This window comes from Pterocles gutturalis, unplaced genomic scaffold, assembly GCF_000699245.1.
Source record: "Pterocles gutturalis isolate BGI_N339 unplaced genomic scaffold, ASM69924v1 scaffold4395, whole genome shotgun sequence".
Lineage (NCBI taxonomy): Eukaryota > Metazoa > Chordata > Aves > Pterocliformes > Pteroclidae > Pterocles > Pterocles gutturalis.
Genome location: NW_010140544.1, coordinates 87,109 through 102,625, shown reverse-complemented (window position 1 = coordinate 102,625; position 15,517 = coordinate 87,109). Strand labels below are relative to the sequence as shown.

General features: G+C 44.3%; 1 protein-coding gene across 1 annotated transcript in view; it reads left to right on the top strand.

The window, feature by feature from the left end:
• LOC104469264 (rap guanine nucleotide exchange factor 6-like) overlaps positions 1-15,517 on the top strand; it is a 115,619-nt gene that overhangs the window by 18,532 nt on the left and 81,570 nt on the right. Inside the window, 3 exon segments of the mRNA XM_010083713.1 lie at positions 5,933-6,003; positions 6,606-6,662; positions 7,553-7,636. Coding sequence (XP_010082015.1) covers positions 5,933-6,003; positions 6,606-6,662; positions 7,553-7,636 — 212 coding nt within the window.

Sequence of the window (15,517 nt, the reverse complement as noted above, 5' to 3'; positions counted from 1 at the left end):
CTGGCTACTGTTTTGTCGGCCGTGGGAAAAAGCAGAAATGCAAAATCCCGTCAGCCATCCTCTGCGCTTCCCTAAGGAGCAGATTGTCTGTGACCCCGGGATCCTGGGCGCTTGGCAGCCGCGTGGGCTGGGCGTGGAGAGCCTGCAGTGAGCCAGGCGTACGTTCCTGCAACAGGAATTTACTGTGTTTGGGGTGGAATGGAGAGACAGGTTCTGCAGAGCTCCTTGGGCCGGGTTTGCATGGGAGAGCAATCTGTCTGGAACTCGCTGACACGGCCGCTTCGTCCCCGCGCCTTTGAAGTGCTGGTGCTGCCGTGTGAGCCTCTGCGCTTTTCCCGTTCCCTGTGCAAAGCGCTGGACTGACGGAGCAATACCTGCTCGTCTGCCTTCTTTGTGATCCCTCATTTATTGTTCAGCATGGATCTAGGGCATCCCTGAAGCCCAAGCCCGCTGGGATCTGGGAGCTGGAAGGGATCTGCTGGATCGCTGAGCCTGGCTCCTCTGCAGGGAGCGGCTGGCGCACGGTGGGTGCGGTGGGGCTGTGGCTGGGTGCAGCCCTTTGGGGACCGCGCTGCCTCTCCCCTTGCACCGGGCATGAGGCACATAACGTACTGGGCAGTGGTAAAGGGAGTCCGAGGGGATTAATGGTTTCCTCATCTTCCCCTCGGTGCAATCACTGAGGATGGCTCTTTGTGAGATTTATCGGAATTTGCAGCCATGAGGTCATTTTGGAACAGTTTACTCTGTTTTCCTTAGAAATAGAACAGATTTCCTGCGTAGTGGTTTAAAATAATCATGTGTTACTGGAACACCTGGCTGGGGTCACATCAAGGAAAGCATCAGGTTTGCGTTTTATGTTTGTCTAGATCAAAGTTGCTCTTGATGAAATCATTTCATCCTTGTTCCAGAGCATCCCATTGCTTTTCCCCACTTTTAACACTGCAGGGGGATTTGTCTTGGACATTACTTTGGATTTACAGCGTATGAATGTGGTTCATGTGCATTACAGTTGCACTGGCTGGAATTGCGGTTGTTGATCGATTGGCAAACTTAGTTTTTAGAACTCCATACTTGAGACCACCCTTGTTCCCTTGGATCCTTAATTTCAAGCTTTTTAAAGTTGCTCCCTGGATTAAAGGCGAAAGATTGAGCCAGAAAGTGTGAAGTAGAAGAAAATGATATGAACTCACAAATTGTGCTCATCAGCTTGAGTGACAGAGAGGCAGGGATAAACTCCCTGTTGAGGGTGGATATTAAATTGTTCAAAGTTAACTCAAGCTTCAAAGGCAGCAGTGTAAATCATTGAGCCAGAAAGTGTGAAGTAGAAGAAAATGATATGAACTCACAAATTGTGCTCATCAGCTTGAGTGACAGAGAGGCAGGGATAAACTCCCTGTTGAGGGTGGATATTAAATTGTTCAAAGTTAACTCAAATAAGCTTCAAAGGCGGCTGTGTAAATCACTTTAGCCTTAGGACACTAGTAATCTGTGCTCCGACAAGTTTCCTGGATTAATAAAAGGGTCCCCAGGCTGCTGTATCGCTCCGTGTGCTCTGGAGGAGAGGTGGCTGGAGGGGGAGAGGGTTGCTTCCAGCAGCGCTTGGTGCTTCTGCCCCATGGTGCTTGTTCAGGAGCATCCAGATCTTGGTCGGATTTTCAAAAAAGATGCTGATAATGAAACTAAGGACGATCACCACTTCCCCAGCAATTTTGAGGTTTGATGATATTCTCATGATGGCTTTTTTTGGCTGACTTTTTATTTCTTTCTTGATTTTTTTAAAAAAGTTACGTCTTGGCAACTGAGGAATGAACATTTTGCCATCCTGATAAAAATCAGAAGTAGAAAATTACTTTCAGATAAAGTTTGGGGGTAAAAGGAGTGATGGGTTTCCTTTCACGCGATGAGTTTTCAGTTGAAAACTGGTGTTTCTTTTATTTTTCCCTTATTCTGCATTTGTGGCGTCTTGTGGTAATTACGTGACTTCGCATCTGCCTGGGAAAATGAGAAGTGGTCTGGTTATTCAGATGGCTCTCTTCGGAGTATCTTGGGATCAGGATAAAACGCGGCCACACCATAAAAACAATTAAAAAATATATTCTTGCTAAAATCTCCATGTTTTTACACTTTCTTTCTGCTTTTTAACCAGAGGTAGCAGCTGAGAACACCTCTGCTCGTGAGCTCGGTGCCGTGAGAACTGGAGGCAGAGAATGAGCCATCCCAGGCAGCTTTGTGCAGGATCCCTCTGGGCACAGCGTTCACGTTTTGTCCCTCTGTAGTCTAGAAAACCTCCTTCCTAGCAAGATGAACAACTCCTGCCTGCCTCTCTCCGCTCTTTGCCCAGTTCCCCTCCTTCCCTTGGCTCACCGGAGCTGCAGTTTTAGCTGTGAGTTAATTTCTCCTGAAATAACCTAGGCAAGGTGGTTTTCTGTCGAAGATGGCAGAATATGTGTGGGTATACCATGTGAAGGTGCTTTAGTTTCAGCTCTTATGTCAGCTGGTGAAAAGCTCTGAAAATAAAGATTACAAAAGAAAATCATGTTGACCTTGGTCGCTAGTTCAGAGCAGTGGAGAAATTGTTCTTCATCAATAATCGTGTTTTGGTTGGGTTTTGGCAGAAGCATGTAGAGAGATTATAGGGAAGGGTATGGAAAGGGTCTGTAACCTTCTGGCAAATACTTTGTGTTCTGCTGTGTTAACGCTGATTGTTGCCCTTTGGCATTGTCCTTTTATAACCCTTCCTTTTCATAGGGGGTGTCTGAAAATTATCTCTGCCCTTTGGACTGTGCTTATGTGTCTGCCTGCTGTCTATAGCTGGTGTGGCGATGTAGATATGTTTTTAAAAAAGAACAGCTTCTAATCCTCTTTTCAGTTGTGTAAACCTTGCCTTAGGGAGGTGAACGCTTCCAGCTCTGATGGGGGCTTTGGGGTGCCCCCGAGACGGCCACAGCACTGCCCGGCATCGGCTGCCACCGCCTGCGCTGGGCTTCAGTTGTGTTCCTTGTGTGCAAAAATAAAAACCGAGCCTCGAAATGCAATCTCTCAAACATCATTTCATTTGTTCTTGAACAGGATGGGACTGATGGAAGAAACTTCATGAAGTGCGATGGGTGTGAAATTTTCCTGTTCTCAGGACAGACTGGGCTGGGTTAGCTGCATCAACCACCCTTGTTAGGCTCTGAAGTGGCGTGTGAGGGAGGGAAGACTTTCACCTGGCTGGCTGTAGAGAGTCTATTGAAACAAACAAGCAAAAAAGCATTATTTCAACAGGACGTGTCAAACCCATTGGGTCGGTACGTTCAGTGCCCCGGAGGAAGGAGGCAGCCTGCAGACCCTCCCGGGAGGTGTGATCACTGAGTGAGCTCTTGTGCTCGGTGGCACTAGACAAAATCACCTGCTCTGCTGAATTAGAGGTGATTGCTTTAGAAGTCGGGCATTGTTACAGAGAGTGTTCATTTAAAGATGCCAATAGAAACTGGTGCACGGGTAGCTAATATGTCAAGCTTGGTGAAACGTCACCTGGATGGGTGGTGAACAAGATGATGTTTCTTATTTAATTTATCCACATTAAAGCACAAATACTGGGCAGCCGGAGTTGAACCCCTTCTGCTGTGATGAGGCAGTAGGGAGCTTTGCCTTCCCTTTGCTGTGCTCTGCCTCGGCTGCTCTCTCTCTGCTGCACATCTCCGCAGCCAAGGTCTGAGCCCAGGGATGCTTTCCAGGCATGAATCCTTTTAAGCAAATGTTTATCTCTTTAATTTACCAACTGTTTACTCGTCAAGCTCCTGAACAAGCCGGTGGGTGGTACAATAGCCCTGTTTGGTCAGCCTGGCTGCGGGGGGAGTGCGGGAGGCTGAACTCACCCGTGAGGGGCTGCGCTCTGCGGAGCCATAGGGGATAATTCTCACGGGAGGATGTGGTCATTTTTCGTTATGTACAACTCTAAAAACTTTGTGATTTAACATGAACATAAGCTTTTGTCTTCTGCTTGTGATTTTCTGTAACTCATGACAGTAGAACTGCTAATGTAAAATGTCCATTAAAGACATTCTATCTTTGTCTCAATTATATAGAAAGATGTTGGAAAATGTAGGAAAACCTGCATAGACGCAATGAGTTATGAAGACTGAAAAATTTAGCTATAGAAAGATGTTGGAAAATGTAGGAAAACATACATAGACGCAATAAGTTATGAAGACTGAAAAATTCAGCGTCAGTTGTAACCCTGGATACTAACCCCCCCGGCTGCCTGGCAGTGGAGCCGAGAGCATCCGCTGCTGGTCCTTCCTTTCCCTGCCCGTTAAGTGGCTTCTGGCCGGGGAGAGGCAGACCTCTGGCTTGGGGAGGAGGAATGTGGAGCGCAGGGGTTTCATTTCAGTTGTTCCGTAAATGCTTTAACTACCAAGATGCTATTAACAGCTAAGGCACTGCGTGATCGGAGGATGCTGCTGCTGCATTCCTGTGCCTGACAGTGGTCCCAGCTGGTCCGATGCCTCCAGTCACCCTTTGGTGGCCAGGCCTCCTGCAGGCTTTGGTGTTCTGGATCACCCCCAGCAAGGCGGGTGCTTGGCATCTGGTTCCTAGCCAGGGCTCCTGGGTGTTTCACCGAGAAAATCAAGTTGGTGGCAATTCGCAGCCAGAATGGACTGTCTGGAATAGATGCTGTATAAATATATGCGTTAAGCATTCAGGCCTTCTGTTTAATTTTCATGGGTTTTGGTAATGACATTTAAAAAAAATAAATGGGAGTTTTATTGGGTTTACATGGCCTGCAATTACCTCTGACCTTTGGTTTGGTGGAACAGTCTGTGTCCGTTATATTTCTAAACATTGACTGTTAAAGCCAAAGAACTTTTCTAAAGTAAATCCCTTGTGAATTCTGCGGCTAGCGTTCCTATTGATTCATCTTTTATAAACACAGCGTAAATGCAGCGCATTGAAAACTCGGAACACATTTTCCAAGGCCAGGCTGGAGAGGCCGCTGTGTGGCGTAGGATGATGATGTGCGTGTGTTTGATGCTGACAGCCCACCTGTTCAGGACAGTAAATGAAATGATGAATAGCCCCTGTGAGCTTTTCCCTGGCATGCGGTCTGCAGCGTCAGCACAGATGAGGAGTCTGTGCAGTGAGGAGTTTAAACAGCTGGATCTCCTAATTACAGCTTCCATGTACAGCCCAGTTTTCAAGTGGAATAATCGGTGTGTTTTAATATTGTTGCTTCGGAAAGGTTGTTTGCTGCTGTGGCGCTGATGTGATGCTGAGTCTTGGCAGCAGGAGGTGGGAGGCAAATCTAAAACTTCTTTGTCTTCGTCTTTGCCAAGGAGTATTTTGGAGTAACTTCTGATGTGACCCTCTGGTCGGGGGCTGGACTGAGGCGGTGGGATGGAGCAGAGTTGGTGGCAGGGCTGCCAGCTGGGGTGGACATGAAATAGCTGTTTCTCTCCGAACACAGCACTGTTACTGGGGAAAGGGGCTGTGGTTCTCCGCACCGCATACCGTGGCTAGGCGATGTGGTTTAGGCTTTCGCCAGGGTTCTGTGCTATTAGCAAACTAACTTTGCAAAATTCCCTCTTTAAAGAGGCATTATAAGACTTCAACAATTTCTGACCTGGGATGAACAGGACTGTCCTGTTTGCCTTATTCAACGTGTTGCTTGCTGCTCTTTCCGTTCATGTAAATAGTATTTTCAGAGATATTTTTAATAAATCTTTTTCAGGTGAAAGTTTATTTTTTTTTTTTCCACTTCCACAGCTTAAGTGTGGGCAGGGTTCTTCAAGTCTGCATATGTCCTGAACTATCTGCTACTTAGGGCTGTGTCTGCAGAACGATGTCCCTTAAGCCTCTGTAACTTGCTGCAGAATCCGAGAAGGTCATGCTGTGAATGAAGTTGCTCATGTCTTTTTTTTTTTTTCCCTCTTTTTTTTTTTGTTTTTAGGACTTAAATACTATCTATTCTTTCCTTCATGGCCTGGACATCCTCTCGCATTTCAGGGAGCATCAGCTAAGGTAAGGCACCACGGAGCCAGTGATGCTCAGCACGGCTGGGATGGGTGACTGTGGAGATGAGCAAAGCTCCTGTCCCCCGCGCTCCGCGGTGGGTGAGCGTGAGCCAGGTCCGCTGCTGAGCTAAGTCATTGCACTGACGTGGTTGGTATCCAAACTAACGAGCTTTGCTAAGATCCAAGGCAGAGCTTACTCCCACTGGTCTGCGAAGGGCTGTGTAGACAGTGCCCTGTGTTAGCTCGAGATGACAAAAGTCTTTTAATGCTTCAGACGTTGGGGTGATCTCAGAATACATGAAGTGGAAAGCCAACAAAGCAGAAAAAGTGCGTTGGAAGTATTTTAGTTCCTTCAGTTCTGTTGCTATGGGTAATTCCAGTGTGTGGGAGTGACTTAAACACTCGGAGAACATGCTGTATGTTATCTGTTGGGATAATGAAGAACACTGAAATAATTTGAATTTTATGGTTAAGCACATCCTTTGTTTAGAACAAAACCAGAGTTGAATGTGAGGTCTTAGAGCCTTAAAGGGATTCTACTGAAATGTGGTGATTAATGGCTTATCTTTGGGGATTAAAATTGAAATTAAACTTCTCCTCCTTCCTCAGAATAATGTCATCAAGTGCCCGCTATGAGAGGTACAAGGGCAACCAAGTTCTCTTTTGGTAAGTACATATCGCCTGTTGGAGTTCTTCAGCAAAAGTGTAAACAAAACCACTGTTTTCGATGCTGTAACATCGCTTGCTTTTTTTTAATTGCAAATATGAGACTTTACAAGGTTTAAGCTTGGCCCAGCTGGTTAAAAGCCGTGCCAGGAGGCGGCCGTAACAGCAGCACGGTGTTGACATTTGAGAGGTGCCCACGAATTACCAGCGTGGCTCCCACGGACAGCAGAGGTGTAGATCAGGTCAAACCTGGGTAGTGTCACCTCGGCGGATCGTGGGAGCGGTGGTGACAACTCAGTAGGTGGCACTCTTCCCCTGGAGCTGGCGCTCATCGGCAGGATCTCCGTTGCTTTGTCGGAGTTTCCCAAGGAGGGATGGAGCTCAAACGCTATCCCTTCTCCTGAATTGCTACAATTAATATTTTAGCTTAGAGTTATTTTCAAGTTCCTCCTGGGAGACAAATAGACTTTTTTATTGCAGCGTCCTGGGAAGGGGCAGAATCCACTGCAGGACCACGGTAACTTCTGTGCAGGTCCGTGTAGTATCACTGTCCGTGTTGGATTGCTGGTCAGCTTTAGCACAGGAGAAGGATTTTCTTGTGTTTATAGCTTTATGTGCACTTGCACTGGAATGAAATGTTTTTCAATGAAAATCAATAATTTAATTCTAATAAAATTTTTAAGTTGACTTCTGTCAAATCGTAAGGTATAAGGAACATTCTGGATGCAGACATTTTAAGAAGAGTTAATTCTTGGTAGTGTTCCAAGTTCTTGGATTTCCAGTCCACATATCAGGTCGGTAGAGTGGTAGATCATTACTTTTATCCAAAATGTTGTTATAGTATATATTTCTGAGTTGCTGTTAGACATCAACGATTTCTTTTCTTACAGCTCAGAAACTATTGCAAGATGCTGGTATATACTGCTTTCTGGGTCTGTGCTCATGAAGGATTCCATGTTCTTACCACCTTGCAGGTATGTAAAGTTCTTGTTATTATTTAAGGTAAGGCCAGATCTCTTTTTTTAATAAATTCTTTCTCATATGTTGATGTTACTGTAAATTTTTCACAATTTAAAAATAATTTTTTTTGTGCTATTGTTTTTCTAAAGTTTGATAGTGGAAGAAATGTTCTGCTAATTTGATTTAAATTCCCTTTCGCTTTTTCTGCACGTGGAAATTTCTATGTGAAACATTGCACTTCTTGGTTTTTTTTATATCTCATTTGGCTATTTAAGTTTATATGAGAATTTGTAGTTAGCTTGTTGACTTGGGGGCTCTTTGAATAATTCCCGTGGTGTAACTGTTTTGTATGGCGTTCCCTGTCTCAAAAAATATGACTGTAGATCACACAACTTCTACCATTTGGTTGGAGGCTGTCTGTAATGGCATATATGATTTTTATGCGAAGAAAATAGAAGCCAGCAGCGTCAGTTACAGAGAGCATATGACAGGAGTCGGACCGCATTTCGTAGCTGAAGCGTGGTGAACGTTGTGACATGCATTCGCTGGAGCAAACTCTTTGATTTGAGCCGGACCTTGCTGCACTGCTTGACCTTGTACATCACTCAGAAATTTTATTTCACTGTGTCCTGAAGCTGTGTGTTGCTTACTTGTATTCAAGCGGCACTTCTAGCTGAGGCAGGAGTGATTTAAAAAAAAAAAATTAAAATTTAGATTTGTCTTGGTACCCAGTTTGGGTAGTTTTGGTGAGATTATCTAGAGTGCTGCTGCCTCTTATCGGATGAAATCCAGGCTTTCCCCTGCATGGGGGTTCTGTGGTGGAGCCCGTCTCCACCGGCTCACTCCCGCAGTGACTCCGGGCGCTGGGCTGGCCGGTGGGGTCTGGTCCTGCGCTGGGCTGGAGTGGGACTGCTTCCCTTCCAGCCAGCACCCAGCACAATGCAATGAATGAAGAGTGGATACCAACTTTGGGTGAATGGCTTTCCTTCTTCACAAATGCACCTGTGTCTGTGAAACTCAGATTGATCGGTGAGGCTGTACTGAGCCATGAGCTGACCATGAGCTGATGGACTTAAAAATGTCAACTCCGGCTCAAATACATTTCCATATGCTTGAATTTCATGGTAAGTACTAACAAGAACATGTAGGACTGAATTTTCCAACTCGCTTCTTGGTTAGCTGTAGGCTGGATGTTAAACTCTGAATGCTCCTCGAGCGATTAAAGCTCAACAGTGTTGAAGAGAGGACACGGCAAGCTGGTATTTGCATAAAACCTAGCTAAAAAAACCCAATTGTTTAACTAAACTTCAGGAATATGTCACTTAATCATTAAGGGGTTGTTTTTTTTTTCTTTTTAAATTTTATTTACTTTTTTTCTTTTAGTGCCCTATAATTGTGATAAACTTAAGTTATTTTCCCTGGTCTGCATACCTTTTTAAACAGATTTTCATTGAAGGAGCTGCAGAGTCACCAGTCATTTGCAGGCTATTTTCATATGAAAGCGTGCCTTGGATAATTTGGTAGTATTCTTTCATAATTGTAATTGGAGTCATTTTAATTACATTTAAAGTAATACTTGATGTTATGTATTATTCCTTGTCCCCAACCAAGCTCCTGATTATGTGAGTCATTCTGGAAGGAGGCTTAAGCACACATCTATGAGGAAACCCCATATTGCCTCAGGTGTTAGAGCTATTCTTTTCGATAGGAAACAAAAATAAGGGGGTTTTCTGTTTTTTTTTCTCTTTTTTTTACTCTTGCTTAAGGTGTAACAGTGGAAATGACCCACAGTATACCATTAGGTGTAAATCATCTTTGAGATGCAGGTTTTTTTTTTTATTTTTGAAAACTTTCTATTCAAAATCAATAACATAGTAAAGATAATTATGTCAATTGACTGTTGGGTAAGGTTTGTTTTGTGGTGGGGTTTTTTTTTGTTTGTTTGGTTTTGTTTTGTGTTTATTTTGCTCTTTTTTAGCAAAATCCCTTGCTGCAGTTTTGTGTTGCTCTGTTTTGATTTTTAGAAAATACTGCATGACCACTTTTGGCAATATTTACTGTAATGGGAAAAAAATTGTCAGAGTTTAAAAGGATGTGAAGAAAATTTGTCCATTCAAATAATTAATCTTTGACTGATACAGAACTTGATGCCATGCTCTCTGTGCCTAGTGAGCATATGATCGTGTATGATGTCAGGGAGATAAACATTATGGAAGGGTATGTTGTTTGGGATCCTGATCCGGCTGTGCTTTTCTTATTTCCACCGCAGGAAATTGGTGGGTTTTTAAGAGAAAACCACGCTTGAAGTGTTCGGAGGTTGCTGAAGGGAATGGAGACATCCTTCCAGCCTGTGAGGTTTTGGTAGGCTTACTGCTGGGGTCAGATAAAGCTGATCTGTTTGGTTTGCTGAATGCGGTATAAACGTGTCAACAGGTGAGCAGAGGTGAGCCAGATTAGAGACAGGTATCACCTGCACTAAAGGGGTGCAGGAGCCTGATGATGGCTTTGGGATATCCTGGGGGAAAATGGATGAGGACTGAGATAGGATCCGGAATGTGAGGAAGGTGAGAACTACCGTGGATGAGAATTTAGGGTTTAATCTGGAGACCTCAAAGAGCTTTGAAAAGGGCAAGAGTCAGGTTTGAAACTCATTCCTTGTGTGTACTCCATAACACCCACTGCTCCCCAGTTACCCCACAGTAATGCCGACACGGTAATTTCAGTTCTATATTTGGAGCACTTGAGAAACGTACCTTTGAGAGTTCTTTTGCTGGGAACACTGGAGCAAGCAGTGTTTTGTAAAAAGTGAGAAGCAGGATATCAGTGTTTTCCAGGTAGAGGAAGCTGGTTTCCTGGGCAGCAGGGGGTTTTAAGGCCCCTTTTCTTATAAAGTTGCTGGTTTTAATCTGTTTTATTTGGCAGTCATTATTCAAAAATCAACTTTTGTTTAATAATTATATGAGAAACTGCTGTTACAACTAATAGTTAGCGAGATACTCTCAGTCTCCATAATAAGACTGGAAGGTGATGATGATTTACTGACTCTTTCCTCCTACCTCCTCATAATACTTCTTCATTTTCTATCCCTGCCCCATGATTACCTTGGTGGGTAGGAGGAGACTGCAGTAGACAACTGGAAACTTCACCTGGTTAGGATATTGGTTGAGCTCTCCTTCTTTTCTTTGTTTCATCCTCTATCTACTGTTCGGTAGTTTCAGAGTCAACAGAGCTTCAGGGAAACCTTCATTTTCTTCTGCAGAACTTCTTGAAATAAACTGTTCCCTAGATTCCAACCTGAACGAGGCAGAGCCCGTGGAATATTTGACTGAGTGACGGTGTAAGATGGGGCTTACTGTGCCCGAGAAGGGCTTTTTGTTCAACTTGGCTGAATTGGTATGCAAGCTGTAATCCAGAAGTTGGCTTAAAAATTGGATGAGTAAAACTGGCATCCAGGTATGATAAATCTATTCAATATTCTGATACTGATGATGGTGATGTGAAAAGCCCTGTAAGATTTTTTTTTTTTAAAGCAAGAAGCAGATCAATCAGTAATATCAGGTACGAAGATGACATACCCTTGATTACCCTATTGCCTGGAGAAGGGATTTGTCAATAGGTTTGGCGTAGCAGGAGAAGAATTTGCTTCGAACATGAAAGCGATGGCTGGAAGAAAAGAAAAGGATTGACGGATTTTGTGGAAGGAAAATCATGTCAGCAAGCTGAAGAGTTTTTGTGTTAACCTTGCTTGTTAATCAAGATAATTCATGTGAACAGGATATTTGAAGGAGATTACTCCCAGCAAGATTAGCCATAGGAAATATATCCAGGGCCTGGAGGAACTTTTGAAGCCAATTATGTGGATGACAGCCTCCTACAGCTGTGAGAATTGAACCTCGGAGGGAAAAATACAAAGTCTTGAAACAGTCAAGATGTAGACTTACTAAAAACAAACACTTCTCGTTTTCCAAGCCCTTCCAAGAAACTCAGGAACAGCCCTTCCAAAAATCTCACAAGTGGAGAGATTTGGTATCGTCGTCCTGTGCATGTAGTGCATTTCTGGGCTGAAAACACTTTATCCGGAACAGACTCCTGGCTGTACGGTGGTGTCTTTTCGCGGGAGTTGTGGATGTGTCCGTGACTCAATAAACCAATTCTCCTTCTCTGCTGGGGCACAAGGAGAAGATGCAAATGCTTGTATCAAGAAATGGTCGTAACGAAACAGGAACTCCAGTTTTGCATTAGGAACAGCAGCTGGGGTTGAAATTATTTTAGCTTGTTTTGTATTAATATTTGTGAAGAACAATATTCTAATTCTATTTGAAACTGACTGTTAATAGTGTTTGTCTACTCTGCGTGAAGAAGCGCAGAAGATGCTGTGCTCTCACGGGACTGTCAGTGTTGGTGAATAGGAATGCAGGAGTCAAGGCTTGCAGTTCACACAAATTTCTTGTGTTTTAGAAATCTTTAAGCGCTGATGTCACCTTGTTTTCATTTATAGCTTGAATGTATAATCTAAAACCAGATCAGTTTTACTTCTAAAACCCGTAGTGCTGTTTTCTGCAAACTCTAGCAAATTTGTGCCAGTTGCTCAAGAAGCAAATGAGCAGCTCAGAGCTCCTGCATTCCCAGCTGCTGTCAGTAAAAGGTATGCTGGCTTTTTTCTCCCACTGATCCTTCCTTTCCAGATTTAACTTTCTTAAATACTGCTTTCTGCTTACACTGTACCTGCTGTATCCAAGCTCTTCCTCTTCTCTCTCGTCTCCATCCCCATCTCTGCCGGTGGAGTCATCGAGGCTGTGGGGTGGAATATTGCCTTTCCCCCAGCTGCCGGGCTCTACGGGCATGTGCAGTCCTCTGCTGGCATGCAGTCTGCGACAAACTTGCGGTTGCCAGTAAGGTTCTGAGCTGTGATGCTGGTCGAAACAATTGTAATTTAGATTTCTTCCTGTTTGTGCAGCTGTAGAAATTGCAGAGGTCTCAGGATGATATTCCATCGATGTGTGTTTGCTCCAAAGCTCTTTGCAGCTAACTGTTGTAGACTATTTTTCTGCTTTCTAGAAGACAGCTTTACATCCCTGTGCTTCTCAAGACCAGGTAGATGTTGTCCTCGCGGCTGGGTAAGCAGCAGTGGCTGTTGGTGCATCCCTGGCTCTTTTCCCTGGGTGCTGCTCTAAGTGGCAGCTGCAACTCGTAGCATCGCCTGACAGCCAGCGAGTAAACCAACACTGCGGTACGACCTGGAAATGCTACCAGTAAATGTGTTGTGTAACGCTAATTAATTCCGATGGGGTGTTCGTACTGAAGTTCTTCTGGCAGTGGTAGTGCTGCGATGGAAATACTCCGAGGAAGAAGGGAACAGGGCTGAGAAGAGGCAACGCACCAGCGAGAGGCTGCGTGTCCTGGGCTCCCGGAGCGCAGCTCCTCATTCTGCAGGTGCTACGAAGAGCACGTGGTGCGTCTTTTTTGGCGTGGAACAAGCTTCTAAGAAAGCTAGAAGAGTAAATGATGAAGAAGGACTTTCTTCAGACCTGTCACAACTCAATGACCAAATAATCTTGTCCACAGTTCCCCACTCCCCAGTAATTCCCCTCTGTTCTGTTCGTTTTTACTTACAACAGCTGCCCTGGAGAGGTTTTCTAGAGTGCAAGGGATGCTGGTCACACCACAGAAATAGTTCTTTTTATTGACTAAGCCAAAAAAGTCTGAGAAATGTGAAATTGGAAGCAAAGAGTAATGTGCAGTTCGCTTGTATCTAAAATATGATTTTATTATGACTACCAGGTCATGGGGCCTGGAGAAGCTGCACAGCTTCACAGAGGGTGGCTGGTCGGATCCAGGCTGCCTCAAAGCATCCTCATGTTCAGAATATAAGGTAATTAGTATAGACATCTTGAGCTTGCAGCCCGCTAATCATGCAGCGTGCTGTGCAGCCTCCAAACTAATTCCCAATTAAAACTTTCAGCAAGCTTAAGAGATAAACCTGCTGAATGGTGGTGTTATTGAGAGCTAGGGCAAAAATGGGTTTTGATGACTGAGCATTAATTGAAATCAGTATTTTGCATTCAGCATGTGTCTTGTGGTTTCAGGTTTCCTTTAGGCCATTTTCTGATGGAGCTCAGTGCTCTAATATTTTTACAATTAAGTTACTTTGAAACGCTCAGGACTTGCACAGGGTACAGTGCTCTGAAAACCCTGCCACCTGTATTTGCTGAAGCTGAAGCTCATGTCACTTTTTTTTTCATCTCCTTACTCAGTTTTGCAAAGAGAGTGCATTTGGGGCAGCTCGGTGGTTTGCAGTGCAATGGGAAATGCTGCAAGCTGCTGCAAGGGCTCCCGACGGCCCCGCGCTGGCCGTCACCGCGTGCTCCAGAAAGGCAGCCGAGAGACTCGCCAGCAGCCTAGTTTTTCAGATGATGGTCAATCTGAGAAAAATCCAGAGAAATTATAGACCTCCGTGCAGATGCCCAGAAAAACAAGTTGCTCCTGCGAGGATTTCGGTGCCGATTGCACTGATGCGCCACGACTGCAGTGTAGGGAGGACGGATCCTGCCTTTGCTCTCCGCAGTTGGCGCGGCTGGGTTGCTGCCCGTCACGCAGCTATGCAGGTTTTCTTTCCCCTCTTTTTTACTTCCCAGCCAATGACAAGGAATTTAAGTGTGAAATTACATTTTTAAAATATTTGGGTTGGGGTTTAATAACACCAATGGTTCTTCCAAGCCATACAGAATATCCTTGTACAGTCCATTCAGTGGTGGCTGAGCGGATTCTGTCTTGGATCTGAACAGCAGCTACGCTGCAGGAGGTGTCCTGGGGCTTTGCTGGAACCGTTGTTTTGCACAAGAGGTGCTCTGAGGAGAGGAAAAATGAAATGCTTTTCAAATGAAGGGTAAGCCCTGACGTGTGAAAACAACATTTTCATCTGTTAAAAAAACCAACCAGCCGCCATATCCATTTCTTATGCAACCGGTCTCTTCCAGGCGGAGTTGTGCGCTTGCATGCAGAATGATTTTGCATTGGAAAAATACAGCTGGGCTACTGGATGCGTGGGGTCACGGGGTTCTCTTCTGCAACTGGCAAAAAGTACAGCTTGTCTTCACCTTTATGTTCCTAAAAGCAGCCTGACAGGCAGCCAGGGAATTTGAGAGATAAGTAGATTCATAAGAACAAAATATCTGCAAAAAAAATGGCAAACCCTGTGTTTGTTTTGCTGGTAAACTGGTATATGGGTGTCCCAGCCCCGTCCTGCATGGATACCATCCTGAGCATCGCTGCAGATAGCTCGATCGACAATCACAGATAGCTCTGTGCGTTGTTGATACCAACTGCTACAGCCAGGATAATTTTAGGATTTTGTAGTTCCTGGAAATTACAGAGCAAATTTTCAAGTGCCTGATACCTTGTCACTGAAGGCTTTGTTGTGTGAAATAGCTGCAAACACTGTTTCAGGATGTAGTAGGATCTTGTAAATCTGAAGATGCCTGCTAATTAGTTTCAAACAAATAATAAGGCTTTCAGTCTCCATCTCCATCTGTTTGTAGGCTGAAAGCTCTTCAGGACAGGCTGTGTTTTTACCTTGAAAGAATGTTCTGTGTTCTGAGTATTGTATAATGAGAAACCACCAGTAGTGAGTAACTTCAGCTTATTGATATAAAGAAATTCTCAAGTTAAATGTGATTGCTGTTCCTTAAATTTGTCAGTCTTGAAATTCCAGATGTTTCAGCACCAAGTAGTCAGGTTGCTTAACAGCTGGATATTGAACATACTTAAACACGTATGTTTAGAAAGCTGGAAGGGTTTGTGTACTTAAAGAAATACTTTATTATATTCAAAATACATTATGTTGGAGCCTTTTCGAAGTAGCTTTGTAAAAGTAAGGTTTGTTATAACAGTTCCAG